General features: G+C 41.1%; 2 protein-coding genes across 3 annotated transcripts; one reads left to right on the plus strand and one right to left on the minus strand.

Annotated features, from left to right (window-relative positions):
* Positions 1-2,435: 2,435 nt before the first annotated feature.
* Positions 2,436-11,546, plus strand: LOC109136811 (uncharacterized). 2 transcript variants are annotated; one of them, XM_019253239.2, is made up of 3 exons: positions 2,436-2,540; positions 2,629-2,733; positions 4,085-11,546. In XM_019253239.2, exon 3 carries the CDS (start codon positions 4,218-4,220, stop codon positions 10,575-10,577), a length of 6,360 nt encoding a protein of 2,119 aa, XP_019108784.2. In that variant the 5' UTR covers positions 2,436-2,540; positions 2,629-2,733; positions 4,085-4,217; the 3' UTR covers positions 10,578-11,546. The 2 variants fall into 2 exon arrangements, with proteins under 2 accessions (XP_019108784.2, XP_019108785.2); XM_019253240.2 differs by having other exon boundaries at positions 2,632-2,733.
* A 900-nt stretch (positions 11,547-12,446) lies between these two features.
* Positions 12,447-15,387, minus strand: LOC104928596 (bone morphogenetic protein 2). The gene is made up of 5 exons (XM_010742910.3): positions 14,228-15,387; positions 13,846-13,985; positions 13,512-13,628; positions 13,198-13,357; positions 12,447-13,043 (listed from the first exon to the last, which is right to left on the minus strand). The coding sequence occupies exons 1-5, from the start codon at positions 14,526-14,528 to the stop codon at positions 12,625-12,627; spliced, it is 1,137 nt and encodes a 378-aa protein (XP_010741212.1). The 5' UTR covers positions 14,529-15,387; the 3' UTR covers positions 12,447-12,624.
* Positions 15,388-22,370: the final 6,983 nt, after the last annotated feature.

The raw sequence follows: 22,370 nt of genomic DNA on the forward strand, positions 1-22,370 counted from the left end.
TTGCAGGTCCCATGGTGGACAGTTATTTACAGATGCTAATAGGTGCAAACCAATAACATAAGGAACTGAGGATGAAAAATCATGATCAGATCATAACTAAAATCAAATTAATTGCACAAGCCCTGGCATCTGTTGTGCTTGTCTCTTTCCCTCTTGGCTTCCAAAAGACAACTGAATATATACTAACACACCTCTTTGTATGCTGTATTTACAGAAAAACACACATTTCCCAGGGTACTAAATGCTTCTGCAAGAAAATATGAAAGAATCAAACCTTAAACTATCAGAATCTTTCCCCTCTAACATGGTATCACCCTTGACAGGGGGCAGTGGGGTGGTCCCTTTCAACATGAGGTAAGATATACTGTAGGTAAGATAAAAACAGAGAAAGGAAATATTAATAACTCCATAACGTAATAAAACTGTAAAGGTCATGTTGGAAATCTCAACTAAATATATAATACCAACCACAAACAGACCTGAGATAGTAATGTGTGTTGACGCTATCAAGTGGAATTCATGGTTAACATAGCACGTAATGACACCAAACAAACACGATGTAGTAATGAAACAGCTAGAAACTGAACAGCTATAGAAGTGCCATGGGACTCATTTGTGTACTAATACACCTTTTTCACAGGTGTTATCAATAATACTTATTAAGGTTCAGTTCCATTTATTGCAGCAGAGACTTTCCAGTGAGCTAACATGCACCACAGGAGCACCCTGACTCTGTTTGACCTGAATGGATTGGGACCATAATTAGTATCATTGGTAACAACTGTGTTTAAACTACTATTTCATGTCAAAATCATGTGTTGGACTACCTGAGAAATATAATTAGATTTGATTACATTTACTATATTTAGCGTGTAGAAACAAGAAAAAAGAACAGCATTTCATATCGGATGTATTTGCTGACCGCAGTCAGCTACCTTAGCCCTGGTGACTGTATGTATGTAGCACCTCTCCTGTCCTCAAACCAGGTCTTTGCTGAATACAGACTTACCAGTTGCTAGCAAGATAACAAGAAACAGCATATAAATAAAACATGTTAGGAGTTATTGAGAGAGACATCCTCTTTTGGTGGAGGCTACAACTCCCATTTTAGCACACGTTAGCTTTTTGGCTAAGACATAGAGAGCTGACACACGCACCCGGTCTAATTTGCTGTCGGAGACTTGGAGGCGAACAGAGAAAGGTGAGAAACAGGCTCGAGTAGGAGGTGTGGTGCGTGAGGGGAAGAAGGGGGTCAACCCATGTGAGGCCTTATTCTAGGCAAGACATGAATGCAGACAGTAAGAGGGAAATGCTTTTACAACATGATATTCCCACACTGCGTAAGTCTATCTTGCAAAAACAAAGCAGGGACTTTTCGCTGTTAAAAACGAACACATTACATCATCTACATGTGCAATAATTATATGCTATTGACGAGATGTTCAGGTTTATACTATGACATAAATTTGTGAAAGCGAAGACCTTGTTTGCATGTGTTACTGTATAAAGCTAGTCAGCGTTTGACTGATGAAGGTGTAGTCGGCCGAAAGTCAGGCTGTTACCTCATGAAATACAACATGCCAGAAATAGACCGGCTTAAATATGGCACCTTGATGGAGACCTGTGGATGCTGGGGCCATGGAGTCATAGAGTTGTTGTTGTCCTCCAATGGAGGATTAAAAGAAACGGTGATTTCACGCCTATACTGAAACAGACGGGCAGATGATGCCGATGCTGCCGCAACATATGAAACCAAGTTAAGCCATGCTGTATTACTCCACTTTCTCCATTTAGGGGTGAACCTTCACGCATGACCTCATCCATTGACTTCCTCTGACTCACAAAGGGGTAACAAGTCAACAAAATGCCCTCCCTCTGTTTCGGCTTAATCTCAGCAACAACAGCTGTGTTGATCCTAAAACTAGACTACCCAGTCACACACCTTCATGTCCACAACACTGCCCTGTAAACAGAACTTGAACAACAAGAATTACTGCCACAGATCAGTCATATCAGTCAGCAGACATATGTGCCCAACCACCAATCTGCACTTCAGAGACTGACATGCTAATTTGGAGTTGCGTGATGCACTGGGCTATATCAGAAAGCTTGTTTCCCAGGGTGACAGAGGCTAAGTGTTAGCCAATAGTGTTGGCAACCAGGTAAGTGCACTCCTCCCCTTTGTATTGTCTTCAATAAGACTCAAAAGATTGATGTCTGCTCATTGAAATGAAGGCCCTGTCATCTCTTCAAAGGTACCTAAAAGTAAAGAGAGGGTCCATGAGGGAGCCTATCGGCCCACACTGCTTAGTTACAAAAATAACCAATGACAGTGTCCATTTCATCCTGCTGGCCTGTTGTGCCCTGCCACTCGACACCCACTGGTTATTCCAATGTGTGTTAGCTAGCTGCGTCCTGTGTTGCTGCTCGGTTTGGCCACACCAACTTGTGTATCTATTTTGGTATCTTCTGAACCCGCTATCAGGAGGCTCGGCACACAAGTGCATTTGAACATGGATCTGAGGGCTTGACTCACTTTGGTGAGTTTTCTTTGTTTGTTCAACTCCAAGACAGAATAAAAGATTGTTTACCACAAATGACAAACCGATAACTAGACTTTATTCTTAGCAGGTGATTCTTCACTGGATTCTTGGATTCTACATTGAGGATTTGTGTTTGATACCATTGTCTAGATTGGACGTTTACACTCAGCATGAAAGACCCATCACCAAGGTGAGGGAGTAGTGTGATTGTATAGATGGCATGGAAAATACTGAGGGCCAGCAGACAGAATATATAAGAGAGTTTAAGTTTTAGATATGGGCTAAACATCACTGTGCAAAAAGACCTAAATCACAAGATTTCCTCAGCATGTCTGCATTTTTTTGGTATGAAATCATTACAGATACATACTGTCATATAATTTACTCTAATATTTACACATTTTTGAGGAAATTATAAAATCATATTCCAATGGTTGGTTATACAGTGTAGTTAAATGGGCTACCTCATTCCTTGGGTAAAAATACACAAGCAGATGCTGGGAAAGTACCGTGGTTGCTAACTGATCTCTGGTTATGAGAGCTGGAAGACTGTTAGCGACCAAAGGCTACTGTAAAGCCAAAACATTCAGTAAGTCAGACTCAAGATACAGTAAAATCCATAAATTTGCACATTCTCATAATAGTCACAATAATAACAACAATAATAATGATGATGTTTTGTCTGTTTGGCTGTTGCTAACTGACCTAATTTTCTTCAAATCACTGTGATTGGCTTGTGACTACTGAGATTGTTTTCAAAATATATCATTTGAACGCACAGATAGAGAATCATTTAGCTTGATTAATTTGTCTTAATCAAGCTCATCTGCATATAAGGAGAGTGACTGGTTTTGCAGATAGTTGAAGAGTTGAGTTATCTGCGAGTGGCTATGGTCCCAGGTCAGGACATATAAATGGGTTAATGAGCTATTCTAAGACCTCACCCAGATAGCTAAAGTAAGCTACAGTAGAGCAGCTGTTCCTGAAGGCACTCTGTGACTTATGTGATGATTTGTTGCACTTCCTATGCTCTTTGGTGTAAACCTGCTGGCACGAATATTGTTTCAGAGCAGAGGAATTGTCAGTAAATATGAAATAGATATGATCACATTTGAAAGCGACCAATATGTAGGACCTTTTCTTTTGAATGCAAATACACGCACAATGGAAATGTTCTTATTTTATAATAACGTTCCTATAAATGGACTCGGAGCTATTCTCATTACCACCAACTCTGTATGTTGCTCTGTGCTCACAGTTTAAGGCACCACACAGTGCTTAAAATAGCCAAGCGCATGGTATGAAGTGTTTGTCTGCTCCCTGCATAGTGACAGCATGGCTGAAGCCGGCACATATCGTGTACATAAAGGTCATCAGTGCAACTACAGTGTTCACAACCGTTTATAGGAATCATATTTATCAAACCTTTTTGTGAGTTTTTGAAGTGCACAAAAGGTGCAATTCATTACAATGTTTGAGTAAATAGATTGATTTAAAACCACAACACTGACACTGATCTGATTTCACTGTACTTTTTTTAGGAAGTTTACACACCCCACCACTTCTCTAATGTCCATCTGAGCTGGAAGAAACCCAAAGGATCTGCCGAGCTGCAGCAACCACTGAGGAGGAAAAATAGGTGATGCACGAGACAGAAGGAGAGTTGTTGACATCATGACCTGTGTGGAAAAGCGACACATGAGCCATCGGGTGGGGAGCATGCTCCACCATCGCTTCCCCAACGGCTTCACCGACTTATTCATGGACGAGACTGATCGCGAGGTCAGCACGCTCACTGATCGAGCCTTTCGGAGTCTCTGCGTTGGAGATGATGCAGTTTATAATGACGAGTTACTGTATGGATACTCACCTTTCAGCTGCCATAAACCTTTGGCAGGAGAGCCTCCGAAAAAGAGTCACAAGGAATCTAAAAAGCAAGGGCAAAACAAAAATGACAACAATTATGCTCAGCCATGGAAACAGCAGAAACAGAAGAGCATATCCCACATGTCGTCTTTCCTCAAGGCATTAAGTGCCACAGAGGAAAGCTGTGAGGGGATGTTAATCAAAAATGGAGGTATGACAGACTCTAAGGGGGAATCTTGGGATAAGTCTGCACTTCGCAGCATCCAAAGAGAGCTATCTGAGTTCTCCTCGGATTATCACACCAATCTCTCAGACGGACATTACAAGAACCATCATCGACATCACTCTGGAGATCGTTCATCAAACAAAACGGGCAAAGATGTTGGCCTTCCCTCAGGAAAATCCTCTAAGATCAAAAATGGGAAATCCACTGTCAAACTAAGGAAACTTAATATCAAAAACTTTTTCCTCCACAGTGAATTTAGTCCCTTCCAAACATGGAGAGATTTTAATCAGTTCCCCTTTGGCCAAGAGGACACAGTTCTCCCCACAGATAATATCCCTAAATGGTACGACTTGCCTTTTTACAAGGAGCTGACAGAGGCACACAGAAAAGAGACTCTGCATACAGAGGAGGTACAGTCATGCCAGAAAGCAGTAGTTGAGCCCCCTCCACCCATTGCTCCGAAACCTTTCCCACCCCCTCCTCCTCCAAAGGTTCTACCAAAGCCTTCAGCTACGCCGGCAGAGAAGAGGTGCTCATCAGACGGAGGGGATGGGAGTGCTGCCCCCTGGAGGCGCAACAGGTCCAGGGCAAGAAGTGTGATTCCAGTCAATCAGCCTGGGGTAACACCTCAGGAAAACAGTTTAAAAACAGTGGACGAAAGTCTTTTTATGTTCAAAAAGGAAGCCAGGTCTGTGGAGGTGAAAGCAATTGAGGAAGTCAGCTCTTTGGCGTCTACTCCGTTCAGCATCTGCCAGCTGATGACTCCCCTCATTCCCTCCAGACAACCAACAGAAACATCAGAAATCCTCCAGGGTGTTCTTTCGCCCTCTGTCCTTGACCTTCCACTAAGACCACACTCTGAGGCCAAACTTACCCCTGAACCTCCAGTCAAGCGGGACAGCTACAAATCACTTGCCTCTAGCATCCTCTTCAACCTCAAAGACAACAGGAAAAGGGTGAAAAGTCGTTATAGCCCACCTAAATTTAAAACATTAGAGGTACCCGATAGCCGCAACCAATCTCCACAATCAGATTATTTGAAACATCCACAAGCTGGGTCTGATGGCAATGCATCTGGCTTAAGCACTCCTGCCATTTTAAAAGATGTACAGACAATTTGCAGTCCTGTTTTGGAAACTAATGGCACTCCGATGGTTGATCCTACTCCACATGATACTGATAGACCTCTTTCAGATGATTATTTGTTATCAAATCTACTCCAAACCAAATCTGGTCTTGGTGAGGAGAATCCTATCTCCCCCTTGATACACTCTAAAAAGACCAAGAGTCCCATGGCTAAAAAGCAAAACTACCCTTCCCTGAAATTATACAAGAAAGCCAGCCCTGTTGACAGTGATATGAAATATCTTCAAATCCCTCCGAGCACTGGTGCTCCTATACTCATAGACCAACCCTCTGAGACAAATGAGCTTTCACCACTCATGCTAAACAAAGAGCTCTCTCCAAAAGTATTGAAAACAAGCACAGGGCTTTCACCAAATACTCCCAACATCAACAAAGATCGTTCACCCATAATTTCACCGCCTGCACTTGAGAAAGACGGGTTGTCATCAAATGTATCGGTAGGGAAAAGACCACCAAATGTACCAGACAAACCAAAACAATCTGCAAAAGACATAAAAGAAAAATTGTTTGGAGCGCAGCCTGTTAGCTCTAAGGATAAAGATATTAGTGGCCAGCCCAAAAGTACAATGGACGTGATCAGAGCAGCAAAAGAAGCAATTAATGCAGCCAAAAACAAAGCTCTATCTGCAGTTCAGTCAGATATCAACAACAAGCCCAGTTCAGACATAGCAGAACTGGGGGAGACAGAAATAGACAAGAAGGCTGCCTATTCAAAAGAAATGCTTAACAGCAAGAGGGTGAGTGCAGTACCAGAAAACAACACTGGAAATGAGGCAACCACTGCAACACCGGTTGGTAAAAAGGGTAGTGCCAAGAAAGAACCTCCACCAGTTCCAAAGAGAAATTTTGTTAAATCTGATATTCAATTCGCTCTTGACAAACAGCAAATGCATAATGACAAACTCACAAATGGTGATTTGACAGATGCAAAACTAGATTTACCACCAAATGAAAATGAAAGTATCCAGAAACAGGACAAACTCAAACATATATTCTCAGCCAGACAAAACAACTATATAAAATGTCAGAGATATTCAGTGACAGATGATGATCATGGAAAGGAATCTGAGGAAGGCGATCTGAAAGTGAACCCAAGAATGAAGACGGATGAGGGGATGACGTCACCCAGAGAATTGAGAGATAGTGAGCATATCGTTAATGATTTGCACACTTTGAAAGCGCTGGAGAGAGTACGACTTGGTGATCGTGTTCTCGATAATGCAAGGAGCAAATTAAGTGTTATGAATGTAGATGAGGAGGCGAGGGCAAAGAATGATTTGATCTCGAGGGAGCTGAGGAATATTAAGAAGGGTATGTTGTCTATGAGAGGGAACACATTGGCTAAGAGAGAGCTATTTGCAAATAAAGAGAAAGAGCAGAACAAGCAGGAGACTTTCACAAAGATAGACAGTAATGTCATAGTGAACAAAGCACTTTTCAATGACAATTATGACAAAGCCAAAATGGCACTTGAAGAAATTATCTCAGAAAGGCAAAAGAGAAAGAACAAATGCACAGAGCAGGATGAAAATCCAACATCTGATGAGAATGGCAGTGATGAAAGTTATGTAACAAGAGTACAGCAACATAAAAAAGCAATGAAAGATTCTTTCACAGAGGCTAAGCAAAACAAAAAGCAAAATGGCAGCACTCTTACAAAAGAAAGCAATTTAAAAGACAGGTTAGGTGATCTGAGAGACCACAATTACATGAGACAGATCCTGTCACAAACTGAACCTGGACTTGGTGAGACTTACATGTCAGGTGGTAGGGTGCCGCTACCTGGCATGGGCAAGATTGGAAATGATCTAAACACGGTCCCTAAAGCTAAACATAAAAAACTAACTGATGACCCTAGCTACGATTCAGAGGAAGTAAATTTGAGGCATACAGTTAGACTGATATCTGAAGAGAGTAGAGACAATCTGCAAAATGAAGACAGAAAGGGAGACACTCCTCCTGTTCCTCCTCGGAGCAAGAAAGGAGGGAATAGAGGAGATGAAAGTGTTACTAAGGAAACAGAGAGTTTGAAAGATGTAGTGATAGAGGGTGTCTTTAACAAAGATGGAAAACATGAAAATGGTGAGGTACACTTAAAAGACATGAGGAGCACAGGCTCAGAAAAACAAGAGGTAGACCGTGACCTGTCGACAAAGGAATCTTTGCCTGATCAAAGTGAAACTGGTTCTGATAAAGAGAGGCAGGATGTGGTAAATAATGCAAGTTCAAACTTCGTAACTGTAACCGAATCAGTTATACATGAGGCATTGTCACCTTCAAAATACCAAAAATCTGAACATAGATTGGATTTATCACCAGAGTTTAGAGAAAATGAAAATAAGGCAAATAACTTTCAAGCAGATATAAGCTCCACTACCGAAGTCCCGTTTGAAAACACCAACGAGAGACCACAAGAAACGTACAAAGTAAAGCGGAGGGCTCCTTTAAAACCAGACCATTTAAACACATCAGATGAAAATGTAACTAATAATTTAGTGACAGTAGAACCTGACAAAATAAATAGAGCAGGTGAAGAAATAAATGCGGATGCAGAAGCTCTCAGTGAAATCCCTATAATATCACCCTTACTTATGGTAAATGGTGTCAGTATCAATCAAAGCCCACCTGATCAAGCCAGCTTGTCCTCAAAATCCTCCTACTTCTCTGTCGAAAGTGCACTGCACAGAAATACTGAGACGGAGTCGAATGTTTACCACTCTCTGGACAACTTAATTGGAGAGGTAGAAGAGGTTGATGTGGTGACACGAAATATTTCACAAAACACAAAAGCAGATTCGGACAGGACGGAAGTGGAATACTATTCTTTAAGTGATCATGAAAGCGAGCCGGAGGCTGTGAGGCAGCCGATAAGGTCTCCTCAGAAAGAAACAGAGGTACTGAACAAGGACGGCAAAGAAAACACCACTACAAATCAAAGTGTAACTCATGAAGAGAATAAGATGCCAATGTCACCTGCCAACACTTTATCACCGCCTTTGGGGATCCCTGCTTTGTTTAAGGTCAAAGACAACACTTTCAGCAATAAGTTGAAGAAAACTGTACAACCCTGGTCACCAAGAGGGAGTCTAAGTGGTTCAGAGAGGGGAGAGGAGGAGTTACATCAATTCAAGGAAAATCTACAGCTCCCTCCAGTTAATGAACCTGTCACCAGTGTCAGCCCACCAATCCCAGATGAAGTCTTCAAACCTAAAGAGATTGTCTCAAACAGTTCACTTCCCCAGCTGCAACTTCCTTCAAACGTACAAAATGAAAACCCAAAGAAACCACAGTTTGGAGGGTTCCTCACTGTCCCACAGGAGGAAGACAGATTTTCTGGGGTGAGTCCATCATCTGAAGGCGTGGAGAGCTTCACAACTAGCACAGCTGACACAGCTGATGAATTGGGAATAAATGTTGGAGTGCCAGTAGACTGTGAAGTGTCAAAGGTTCCCAGTGAACATTCTGGGTCCACTTGCAGTGCTAATGAAAGCCAAACAGGGCTGCCCAAACCACCAGCTGTCTTACCCAAATCTGAAAAGGCTGTTCTCAAAGCCATTAAGATAGCAAATAGAAGGATGAAGAAGGAGGAGGCCCAGAAGTCCCCCCACAAGTCATCTCAAAGCAGCAGCAAACAGAGAGTGGACAAACACAAGAGTGACAAATCTGAGCACAAAAGCAACAGCAGCGGCAGCAGTAGAAGTGGCAAAAGTGGTGAGAAAAAACACAGAGAAAAGATTGAAGATGGTCATCATCACAGTGAAAGCCATGGTCAAAACAGTAATCGCAGTGAGCAACCACTTTATGAAAGAACAGGCCAGAGCGGTGAAAACAACCATCACAACAGAACAGATGCTGGTCGCAAGACTCGGAGACAGAGCCATGATTCGATGGAAAGGAATACCCAGAACAACGAAGGGCTAGCAAGTGTTACAACAGAAAGGCAAGGCCGCAGCAGTAACAGACATGTTCGAGAAAAGCCAGAGCAAAGAGACTACAGCAGTGATAGGATCATCAGTAATGTGCCCGTGTACAAAGCTCACATCAGCGAGAGATCCACATCAGACAGGCCATTCCACAGATCACAAAGCACTGACAGATACTTAGGAGATAAAGTGGAGCGCAGGCTGAGTGCCGATATGTCAATCAATGAGAAGCTTGTTCCAAGGACCCAACGTATTGAGAAATCCATCATGGATGAGCTTCAGCAGAGAGGCCGAGCCAAAGACAAGGCTAGCAGGGACAACCCTTTGAGAAGGAGTCACAGTATCGATACGTACACCACGGAAGCGCCTCATCCTTCAAACCTGTCCCGCCAGTCAAGCCACACCAGCCAACTTTCTCGCCAGTCTAGCATTGAGCATGCCATTGTTACGCAGTCTTTTCCTATGACCCAACGTAAGCTTCTTCAGGATCCGGACTCTGGGCAGTACTTCTTTGTAGACATGCCTGTACAAGTCAAAACGAAAACTTTCTTTGATCCCGAAACAGGAAGTTATGTGCAACTGCCAGTCCAGCCACCAGAAGGTGCTGTTCCTCAGGCATCCCCCATGGAAGTTTTGACCCCACCTATGGTTGTTTACCATGGCTTTGTACCAGTGCCTCTGTCTCCCATGGCTCAGAAAGCTACCATCCAAGCCCCTCATATAGCACCTGAAGAGTTTGAGCAGAGACACCTAGAGAGGTCAAGGCAAATGCAGTGTAATGAGAGACATCCATATTTAGAGCCTGTCTATGGTCAACACGATCACATGTTAGGGGAGTTTATGGGCACTGAGGAGCTGGACTGTCCGAGCTGATAGGCCATGAGGTTTGAAAGGAAAAATCCTCCCTCTGCTTGTGCTGTTTTGTCAAAATCAAACTGTGGAGTTATTTCGACAGGAAGCTTTACAGAATAAGAAACACAAGGAAGTACATTGCTAATACCTGCTTCGTTATGAACAGTGTTCAAGTGTTTCAGGGTAGATTTTCCCTTCAGGGTCTTTCTTTCAAGTGTCTGATGCTTGTAATTCTTTATTTACCTTAACTTACACAAGATACTGTGTGGGCTTTGTGAAGCTACTGAGGCCTTGATTGGTTTTGTGAAGAGGAATGAGTTTGACTTGAGTGTAAACTGTCTAATTGAAGTGAATTTGTGTATGGATGATAGTTGTGGTGTGCTGGGTTGACTTGAGATTTGTGTAAGATAATGTGCAATTTGTGAGAAAGATGAAAGGGACATGGATGATCCATGTTCATAATATATTTAAGTGTAAACGGAGAGGTTAAGATTGAATGTAAATGTGGAATATTTATTGTAAATGCTGAGAGTTTATTATATACATCTGCAGTGGTATTTGGGTCTCCACTGCTTTTCATGTATTGTGGTTCATTGTTTTGTTACCTGCAACGTTTGTTTCCACCAGATAGCTTGCAGTCACTGAAGGTATCATTAGAGATACTTGAATCAAATAGAATTAATGTATGTGTCTTTGATTTGCATATTACAGATTTCAACTCATCATGTCCACACAACACATTTTAGAAACATTTTGCATGCTGAAGTTGAAATTGCAGTTTCACTTGTTGAACGTGTTTGATACAAGACAAATTTCATTTATACTGTCTAAAGGCTTGAACTGACATTATTGCAATTAATGTTTTTTAATATGCAGAGGACATGAAGGAGTATTGGTTTTGCAAGTCTGTTGCATTGGTATTTTTCTAAACTAGAATAAGGCAGGGCTGTATTGTGTCTGTGATCCATTCCAATAAAAAAACAACTGTTGTTACAGACTTTTATTGTGATCGTGTTATTCATTTAGTTAATCCTTCTTCTTGTCTATGTCTGAAATGATATTACTATACATATAATTATACTAACCCCTTTTTTTGTATAATCAGCCAAAAACGTAAATCAATTTAATTATTATTATTATTATTAATTAGAAAAAAGTTTTTAAATTCTACACATTGCACTATAAATATGCGTAGCTACTTCCCTCTACTGGTTGAAACTTGGCTACTGCAATTGAATTTCTCTGTTGGCTGATTCTGGAGGCTGATGATGTTTGGTAGCAGCTTTCCTCACCAAACAACCCCTCGCCACTGAATGGTGATCAACTTGCCACTCACCACATGCCATATAGTGACTGAGCTAACAGAATTTGGGGGTTTTAGTTACACTTTAATTCTGTTTATAACATGTTACACATGTATAGACTGTGACTTTTGTTTAGATTCTATTTACATTTCAATTTATTTTAATGCTTTTTTAACTTTACCATTCACCACCTTTTTGACTTGAGGCACCACAAATTTGATAATTCCCTATTCCTTATTTAAAAAATCACATTTGAAAGGGCTGGATTACCAAATACAAATCCCTGTGATGAAATAAAATCCAAGTACTGACATCCTAGCATGTTAAGAAACAGAGCAGATATATTTATGTGATATATTTTATAAACACTTAACATGGGCGGCTATCACGGACAACATCACCTTCAGAGGACCTGAAGGTGGGGCCATAGAGCTCCAGTAAAATATGTTAGAATTCAACTTGAGTTTAAATTTAAGCAACTCCTTCTACCAATCTGCAGCAACAATCCATAACTAACAACAAAAACTAATCTTATAATCTCTTTTGTGATTCTATTTAGACTTCATTAAAAGTTTTGAATCCCGGGACTAGACTAGACAAAGGATCACTGATTATTAGTTGAGGAATAGTTGTTTTATTTCTCAAAATATTACAATATTTAAACATATGGACGAAAATACAGTGTTTTAATCAGCTCAAGCAAACCATCATCTCCCTCTCCGTCATTGTCCCATTGTTAAAAAGTGCAAGAGGTGCACAACCAGTCAGTGACAGCCACAGCTCAATGCCACCATGTCGTCGTACTGCTTCAGAACCACGTTCTCCTCATCATCAAAATATAACAAACTTATGGACTGGAGTCTATCGGGAACACAGCATGGTGCTCCCACTTCGTCGCTTGAGAGCTTGAGCGCATGCATGATGGAGCGAACCGTAGCGTGGTTGGTCGCTCTGAGGTTTCCCCCCAGGGGGAACGGGCAGGATCCTTTGCAGTGGTAGGCGTTGTATCCTCGGGGAGAGATGATCCAGCCGGACCAGCCGATCTCCTCAAAGTCAACGAAAAGGGGAACCCGCTGGCAGGACTGGGAGTGTCCGTGGGGCAACAAACTTGGAGATGCACGACGTCTCCTGCTGCGGTGATGGTCGTGGAGCTCAGGTGCTGCTGCTGCAGGTTGGACTTGTCCTATGGAAAGAAGAAGATGAGCATATTAGGTTGATTTTCTCACAAATTGTTATATATTTCATGTTCAAGTGAATACAGATAAATGATCCCTTCAAGCCCATCCTCAGTATCTTCCATCCTATGTAACACACTCATAACACAACCATCACCTTACCCAGGTATGACTGGTTTGATGCTCCTGTCCTCTCATCATCTGAGAAAATGACCAGATAGGCACTCGTGTCTGTCATTGACTCCATCCAGTTACCAGAAGGAAGTGTGGTCACCACAAGGATGCCGTTATTCTCCTCACTGTTGTGGATCCACTTTGACACCTGACATTCAGAGCATGATTGAAAAGATTAGAGGAGAAACTTCTCAAATGATGTCTCAGTTGAATGAAACAAAGCCTGAATACATTTCTGCATGATAGCATTGAAATCACCATGAATGTTTTAGAATAAGCCCAAAAATAGAACAGGGTGTTACCGTTTGAGTGACATTGAAGATTTCCCATCCCTGTGTGTAAAGGGGCACCAGTCTGGAGGTGATGAGGTTTCCTCTCCATGGCTTCACTCGACTGTCCAGCACCTCATACAGATCCACCTGGGTAGTCACAACATGAAGCTGTTAGTCACTAAACTGGGTTCATAAATGTCCTAACATCAGTGACAGGCCTGTATCTACTACATTTCCACACACACTGAAGCAAGATAACTGACCTTATTTGGTCAATGTAGTAAATTACTCGCCAATATTGGTAAGTGTATGGCTTACTCCAAAATTAAATATCTACATGAGAACATGTAGTAAGGTATGTTACCTTATAGAAATGAGGTCCGTATGACTTTCCGAGGAAAAACTTCTGTTTCTTTCTGAACCAACGGAACTCTGCTTTGATCATCCTCTCATCTCTGCCGAAAGACGACAGATTGAAGAAGTGAAACTTCTCTCCAGCGTGACCTGTGAATGGAAAAATACCCAACAAATCTTTAGCAAAACGTTCAAATAATCTTCTGATTAAGAAATGTAACAAAGTCTTTGGAATCAAATGTTAAACAGGAACGCTGGCCGCGCGTAATCGTGCGTAAATGCAAGTTTGGATAACATTACGCACTCTTCGGCTGTGTGGCCATAAGTTGACTTTAATCAAGACCATACATTTTCAAACATACACCCGTTGTCTCTGCGTTTGCTTTACTCACCTTTATCCTCAAAACTCCGCACTATGTTTCCTTCCAGAATCTCCTTCTGGTTTTTCGGGGTCCCATCGGAGACTGACACCGCGTTAAAAAGATCCAACATAAACTGAGGCGCCTTCTTGTGAGGAGCAACAGACGGACCTCGAGGTAAATCCTTCAGATGAACCAACGCGTTCTCCTTCGCCGTCTCATCCAAAGCTTCCTTCCGCACCGCAGTCCCTCTGTCCTGCGGGATAGCGAGCGGGTTGACGCATCTCAGCTGGAGAGCGAGGACGAGCAACAGACGCAGAGCTCCTGCTGTCATTTTAGTGTGGAGTGGACTGAGCTCTACACCTGTGGGGACGGCGGGTGATAAGGGAGACCCTCTGCCTTTGATGACAGGCTGTCCCTGTATTCAGCTAACACCAGGAGATGATTGAGCCGTGATTGATGATGGTGGACAAAAAAAACACAAAGGAAAGGTGAAAATGACCCGAGAGTCAGCTATAAAGATAAAAATAAATAAATGACTAATTCCCCCCTTAATTTGTATGTCCAGGTTACAGTAGGTTAGAGGACGTTCAGCCAAATAGACTTATTATCAGGAGGCAGAGACATGTTTGTAGAGATATGGAGGGTTTTCCTAGTCATTAATGCAGGGTGATTAAAGATTATTTATTTGAAATCCTTCAGATATGAAGGAATAAACCTCATTATGAATGAGAAACATGCTTTACAGCTGTTTAATAAAAGGGATCAATCAGCGGGCCAACCAAATAAAGTTATCCCATTATGATGTTTTGTCACCGCAGCTCCACATCATGCGTTTCTCGGCCCAGTTGTCTGTTATCAGTATGAGGCCAGTTGCGAGAGAGCAAACGAACGAGCCGAGCCCGTGACGCAAATGAAGCGCGTTTTCAAAAGCTGCTTGTTAATGCGCACATTTCCACTAAACGCAGTCGGTCATCGTGCCCCCCCCTCCCCTCTTCCACCGTTACTGTTTGGACAGTGACTCAGAGTTAACACCAAAAAATCAGCATGACATGTTTATTCCTCCGTTAAGATGAATCCGAGATGATCTCCAATCAATCAGCTCGAACAAAAGGGATCAAATTCCCAAGGTCGTCATGCTGATCAATAAGCCCGGGATCTCCCCTATTGTTAATCAAATTCATGGACGATTACGCAGGAATGATGATCCCCTCATTTAGGGGCAATTACTCACGTTTTAAGGCCCCATAGCAAATGGGCTTTTTCTCTCCCGCCCCTGATCTCTCTTGTATCACCCAGTAGCCACGCTGTCAGATAAACCACAGGATAGATTATAGCCATAAACACTGCAAACAACAAGATACCAGGAGATGAAATGATGATTGGATTTGCTGAAACAGAACTTGTGTTTTCAAGTCATGGTCACACTTTCAACTTTGTTGTCCGGGGAAAAAAAGCTTGAATATTATATGTGATTACTCAAATGCTGATGACAAACTTCAGGATGTATGGGAGGAAGACGTGTAATTTATTGTGTTCCTTCTTTCTTCTTTAAATTTAAATTTCCTGCTAACCTCAGGAAATAGGATGCAGAGGAAGACATTACTTAAGGTGCAGTGAAGCAGCAGGGCTCAGTGACTCACCCCGGCACTGCCTCCCTCTGTGATGTACTGTATGTGACTGTATTCCTCTGTACATGTGTACTGTACGTTTGTGTGTGACGTCGGGTACGTGAACATATATGAGACAGCTGGTGGGTGTGGGATATCCTCAAATGTTTACACTAACCGTGTGCTGAGCACAGATAGACTTAAAGGGAAACCCTCTGACGTGGATCTGTGCAGAGCTTCACCAAACAGTTCAGGACAGACGACAGTGGGCCGTGCATACGTGGCTGGATTTACAGATACACAGTGAGCTTGGTTTGAAATTCAAAACATATCCATACATCATGTTATTTATCATGTTAGTTTGACATTTTGGAAAATATTTGCTTTCTTAGGTCAAGTATGACATCAAAGCCAGGGGGTAGTTAGCCGAGTTAACATAAAGGCTGGCGGCACTGTGAAACAGCTTGCCTGGTTCTGGCTAAACATAAAGAATTCTACCTACCAGTATCTCTAAATCTCACTACAAAAAGTGTTGAAATTGTGGTTTTACAGCAGGTTGTGTTGTGGACTGGGAGCAGTGACTATGTGGAGTCTCTGAATCAGTGCCTGTCCTTTTCTAAAACACTTACCAGATGGTTCAGTGTAACAACTGGTGCAAATATTTTGGATCGACCGTTTGTCAGTCACTTGGCCATGCTATCAGACAAATCAAATCAAGACACTGCCAGCTTGAAATGACAATTAGACAGAAAACATAGCATATATAGCATGTTTCAATGGAAATACCTTGTGAGATTTAATATTTAATTATTTGTTTAGCACGTGTGAAAGCAGAGAAATGGACGCCCAAGACTTTGTCTTTGCTGTGATGGGGCAAAAATGGCTCCTGAACGGCTTGAGAGAATTGCTCATGGTGAAAACTGAGTTCATCTCAGTAGCCAGGATTTAAGCAGGAGTAAGACCACCCCTAGCTTCACTCCTTGGGAAGCTTCTAGGCATGAACAGCATTACAGAGGCATGATAGTGTTTGAGTCTGTAGTTCTGGGCTGTTTCTGTCTTTGTTGGTGAGTTTTACCTTTACTTCATTTTGCCAATAGAGGTGGCATTTGGTGTGTTGTCACAGTTTTCCAGGCTCTTACCCTGGTACTTAAAGCTGCAAAAAGGTCCATATGCACTTCATTTTCATATGAATTTATTTCATTCAAGTTTTAATGCAGTGTGTAACATTCCCATTTAAATGTTCTAAGTCACTTTGTCATTTATCATATGTACAGTGCTGCAGTGTAACAAAGTACGTACACTGAAATCTTGTACTCACTGTACTCGAATGTTTTAATTTTATTGAACTTTATACATCTACTCTATGACATCTATCAGACAAATATTGTACTTTTTACTCCACTACATTTATCTTCCAGCTTTAGTTACTAGTTGGTGTCAAGACTGTATTATCTTTTACGTATATCATTATCTACGTAAGTTCTATTTTACATTTAAAGTTAAAGGCATTTTGAGAATCTCTGCCCTGAATGATATTTCCTATTTCCTGTTTCCTGACCTGTGGTCCAGGTTTTACTGGCAGGTTTCATAGAATCCTGCTGTACATAAATCAGGATTGATTTAATATTTTTTCAGTGATGGTCCAATGATAAATCAGGGATTGATTTAAAGTTGAACTAACATTGATTTTTTATATCTGTCTTAATGTACTTTTCATCATTTCGGGGTTCACAAACGTGCTGAAAATCAATATTAAATTTCAACATGAATTCAGTGATGGTTTGCTATCTAGAAAACCACCTGGAGCAGTTAGTTTGACCTTTTTTCCGCAACACCATGCAATGTCATCAGCCAAGGCAGTACTTGGTCCAAGTCCTAGTCGATGACTTTATAACGTAACCCTGTATTTCTACAGTTCTGTTGTCTCACAAACAACCCATCCACACCATTGTAGCCCCATCATCGTTTTAACCTCTTCATGACGTGTTTTTCAGTCAAAGTGCTGGAAGCAACACAGTTTACACCTAGTCATTGTTCCAACACTGTGAAAGCCATATTGATCTAATTCACATACTTATACTCATATTAATGCGGTCACTTAATAAAAATACATACTCATATTTTAAATCAAGAGGTTTTTACACAGCATATTCACTCATTCATACACTGATGGCTTTGGCTACCATGAAAAGTCCCAACTGCTCAGAGAGGAGCTGACTTACCACACACATTCACACACCGATGGCACAGCCTTCAGGAACAATTTGGGGTTCAGTATCTCGCCCGAGAACACTTCAGGATTAGTGGACGAGCTATTCTTCCTTAACTTCAGCCATCATTAACTTTATTATTCTCACCCTTTCTTTTCCTACTGTGACATGTCGAACTGTCCTCTGAGCATTACTTTACTCAAGGCTAATGTATTAATGTCTTCTGCTTCTAAGTAACTGCACATCACCAAGTTTTCACTTGCTACTGGATGGATGCAGTAGTCCCAGTTGAACAACAGGTGGAGCTCCTGACTTAGGCATGGTGAAACCAAGACAGGGCGGCTTCTCATGTTCAGTGATGATGATGTATGATCACGTTTCAGTACATGGTTTATATTTATGTGTAGGCATCCCATGGAGTTAAAATGATATGATTATCACTCTTTCCATATGAAAACCTCATGAATGCTGTGGTCTTCATTTTTTGATTTCGATTGTAGGATTTGATATTCTTGTGGTTGGATAAACTCAAATACATGTTTCTCAAGCTTAACAGCAGGGTTTGTTTTGAAAGGCCTCAAAATGATGCTATATTATCTCTAAAGTAACATAATCAAACTGATATTTCAAATCCTGAATGTCATTTTGTTATTTTTGGATTTATTGTATAGTTAAATATTTGTGCCATTTCCATTGCTCTGGTGTTAAGTCCCCAGCTGCTCAACTGCTAACACTTTTACAGATTGGCTTCTCTGTAATACATTTCAGTAAATGTTGAACTTGTGCTATTTATCTTTTTACCTTACAATTCAGGCACAGCATTTTGGCAAGGAATTCCTCAGGTTTCCTCATCGGGCACGATGGATGGTGCATTAGCTTTAGTGCGCTGTTGTCTACTTTTTCACCTACGGCTGCCTGGCTCCACATCTGACAGTGTGTCCATGTGTTAATGACTTCACCTCATGTTAAATATCTCTACTGAGGCAATTAGAGACACATGGAAGGCATTTGCTACAAGTGCTGGCTTCTGCTGCAACTCTGTTTGAATGAATAATGAAGAGAAATACAATCACGGCAAAAGTGGAAACATATGACAAGGGTGTTGAAGTCTGCCACAATGTAACGTGATTTGTACAAAAAAAAAAAAAAAAGCATCTCTATTGCCCCCGACGACAAATAAGCGGGGTCAACAGTCATTTTCAGTGTCTAAAATGTCCTTTTTAAGCAAGAGGGCCTGTTATTAGGGCACCATGAGAACTAATAATGTCATTGATAGATGGCTGGTCACCATTCTGCCCCATGCCTGCCATCATATACAATACATTAAGACTTTATGACTAAAGGAATAAATCAACACTTTGGTAAAAGATTAGGTTCTTGCAAAGGGTTGACAAGCACCAGGCTGCCACACTTATATTAGTATGCTAAATGAAGTGGTTAGCAAGGCTTAGCATAAAGACTGGAAACAGCCACCCTGGCTCTGTCCACAGGTAAAACAAAGCCCTGTACCACCACTAAAGTGCTCTAATTACAGGAAGTAACTGTTCCTAGCCAAGAAAAAGTTCCAGCACGCAAGTCCACTAATTGTCGTTAATTACATTTCAGCTTTTTTTCTTCTTCTTCTTCTTTTTTTTTTTTAAAGAATGAAACTATTATAAAATATTGTGTTAATTTTCTCACCTAATGACATAGCCAGGCTAGCAGTTTCCCCCTGTATCTAGTCTTTATGCTAAGCTAAGCTATCCGCTAAATTCATCTCAAAAATAACTGTTGCAAATTGGACTATCTTTAGTACGACTGATTCGGTCCAAAGTCAGACCAAAAAAAAAAAAATGTTGAAAATTGGGCTGTTTAACCTCTTAGGTTTGGTCTAAATTTAGCCCGTTTTTTGGTTGTTGGTTTCGGGCCACATTTGGCCTCAATGGAGCAATGAAAATAAGATCCCACTGCAGCAAGTGCAGAATTATTTCCTTATGAGGAAAGGAAAAAGCTGTCGCTGAACTTAAACATACTGTTCCTTCAGCAGTAGTTTTAGTAAAGGATGACAGTGGTTCTTTACGCGCTGTTATGCAACTGACTAGTGCAAACTAGTGCATGCAAACTGCATGGTGCAGTCCATCCAGCAGGTGACAAACCTCTCCCAAGCTCCACAAAGAAAAGGATGGGTGACAAGTGACATTCTTCTCAGTAGCAAAAGTGCTGCATCCTACAGGATCATTCTTATCATTGCTCACATGCCATCTGTAAAGTGGGGGATGCATCATTAAGGCACAGCATAAGAGGAATTTGTAGTGTAAGCATCTGAATTCTAACTTTGGTTTAAAAAAATGTAGTCCTTGTGGTCCATCACTTATCCAATCTTTGGCAGGCTCCCTTGATGGAATTTCAACCTGCCATTGAGATGTTGTGGCAGAGATGAAATGTTCCTATAAGTACAGGGAATTGTGTCCAGCAGAGGTCCAGGATTTCCCGAGGACTGAAAAAGACCCACTGATATTATGCAGTGCAGACACAGATGGTACTTAGGTGATATACTGTATGTTTGTTTGAAGTACCTCTTCACCTACAATACAACACTGACACCTAGTGGACATGTATGCACCTGTTAGTGTCAGTGAAGCCATTTTTGGTGGCACGGTGGTGATAAGTGGTCCGAGGAAAGTTTTTTTCCCCCAAATGTCTGCATCAGTTACTCTGTGTGTCTCTGTATGAGTTAAGGACCTTAATGTTGTCACTGGCTAGCACACACATACCCATGAAGTCAGCTTCTTTCTGCCCAGAAACAAGATATCAAAAATTAATACATCTTTTACTGATGTCCGGGAAAAGATCAATACTAAAAAGAGCAGCATAAAGTGATTTACTCACCTGGAGCTCCGTGTCAGTTGTAGTCTGAAGAGTAAATTGATACTTTAGGGACCTTTTCCCCTTATTATATGACCTTTCCAGAGCACCACCTTCATCTCAGTCTTGTCCTGAAATAATAAAACAGCTTTCTTACAACTCAAATGTGATTGAGGCACATGCTGCTTAGAAAATTTATATTTCTCTTGACTGACTGTAAAAATGTGACTCTCGGATTCTACTTCTTTTATGTAAATCGTCCTCAGTGGTACAGATGGCCCTTTATCTGGATATAATCAGGTCAAGCAAAAATTAGCAGAGCAAAGACATAAAGTTCAGTAATGAGTCTCTTCATGGTGTAATGCAAATGAAGAATACTTAATAACACACAATCCAAATAATGGATTGTGCGTTATTAAGTATTTAATGTATTTTAAAATATCAAGATTTTGTGTGTGTGTATTTTTATGTGTGCACGTGTGTTTACATATGTGTCTGTGCAGGCCACAATATTTTAAAGCCAAAGTAAGATGGGAAAAGACTCTGATGTTGGTGCCAACACTCTTCAAGGTGGTCTGGCACATCAAATCTGGGTGGCACAGATCTATTCTGAAAATAGATCTAGGTACAAAAAATACTGTTTTAGAAGTGATGCAGTTCCAGTTCTGGTATTTTCAACAGGCCCATTTTAAAATAAATGAAAGACTAAAAATAACCACAAGGTAGAATCAACTCTTCTCAAAAAACAAAACAAAACATTATAATCTTCATGAAAGTAGAATTTATCACAACTGTTGTATTTGAATTTATTCTTCCACCTGCGTAAATGCCTGCTAATGTGTATTGTCACAAGCAAAAAGTAAACCTCCTCATCCCCTGCGTTCTATACATTTTGGAAAATAATGAGTGACAATCAGTTCCCCCTAGGATCAAGGTACTGAATAATTACAATTAATGCATGAGTAAATGTCGAAATTTCCGCCTTCAAAAGACTGAATAGATTGAATGTTGAGTTACTGCTGATTCTGTCATATCTAATCTGCTTGACCTAATTTAAAAGTCAATCTCAAGATGTGAAATTAAAGCTAAAGAGACACTTGTGGTATTGTGCAAGTTCATCGGCTCTTTCAAACTTCAACTAAAAGAGATTCATCCCCAAAATGACGACATAACAATCACAGATAAGGCTGAGTTATCAGGTAGATGATGTCACTGATAAGTCACTGATGAATAAAAAAAATGGATGATGAATATAGTGTCGAACATTTGATAGAAAACCGACATATTGAAGGCAGAAAGTCTTCCTGAAAATGATGAAGGTATTGACAGTCAGTCATATGATGACGGTGAACCAGAGCAACAGTCAGACAACATGCGACAGGATGCATAAACCCAATGGCGTTTCGCTCTCGAGTTATGTCAGCCGACTGATGTTTGAGTTTCCCAGTTTCTGACTGGTCAAAACACACTACATGAAAACAGACCCATTAAACTAACACCTGGAAGTTATTT

This window comes from Larimichthys crocea, chromosome XVI (genome assembly GCF_000972845.2).
Source record: "Larimichthys crocea isolate SSNF chromosome XVI, L_crocea_2.0, whole genome shotgun sequence".
Lineage (NCBI taxonomy): Eukaryota > Metazoa > Chordata > Actinopteri > Sciaenidae > Larimichthys > Larimichthys crocea.

Coding starts and splice junctions, on each gene's coding strand:
- LOC109136811 (XM_019253239.2), top strand. CDS start 4,218: ATGACCTGTGTGGAAAAGCGACACATGAGCCATCGGGTGGGGAGCATG.
- LOC104928596 (XM_010742910.3), bottom strand. CDS start 14,528: ATGACAGCAGGAGCTCTGCGTCTGTTGCTCGTCCTCGCTCTCCAGCTG. Junction 13,986..14,227: donor GCGGAGTTTTGAGGATAAAG/GTGAGTAAAGCA, acceptor TTCCATTCACAG/GTCACGCTGGAGAGAAGTTT. Junction 13,358..13,511: donor TCTTCAATGTCACTCAAACG/GTAACACCCTGT, acceptor TCTGAATGTCAG/GTGTCAAAGTGGATCCACAA.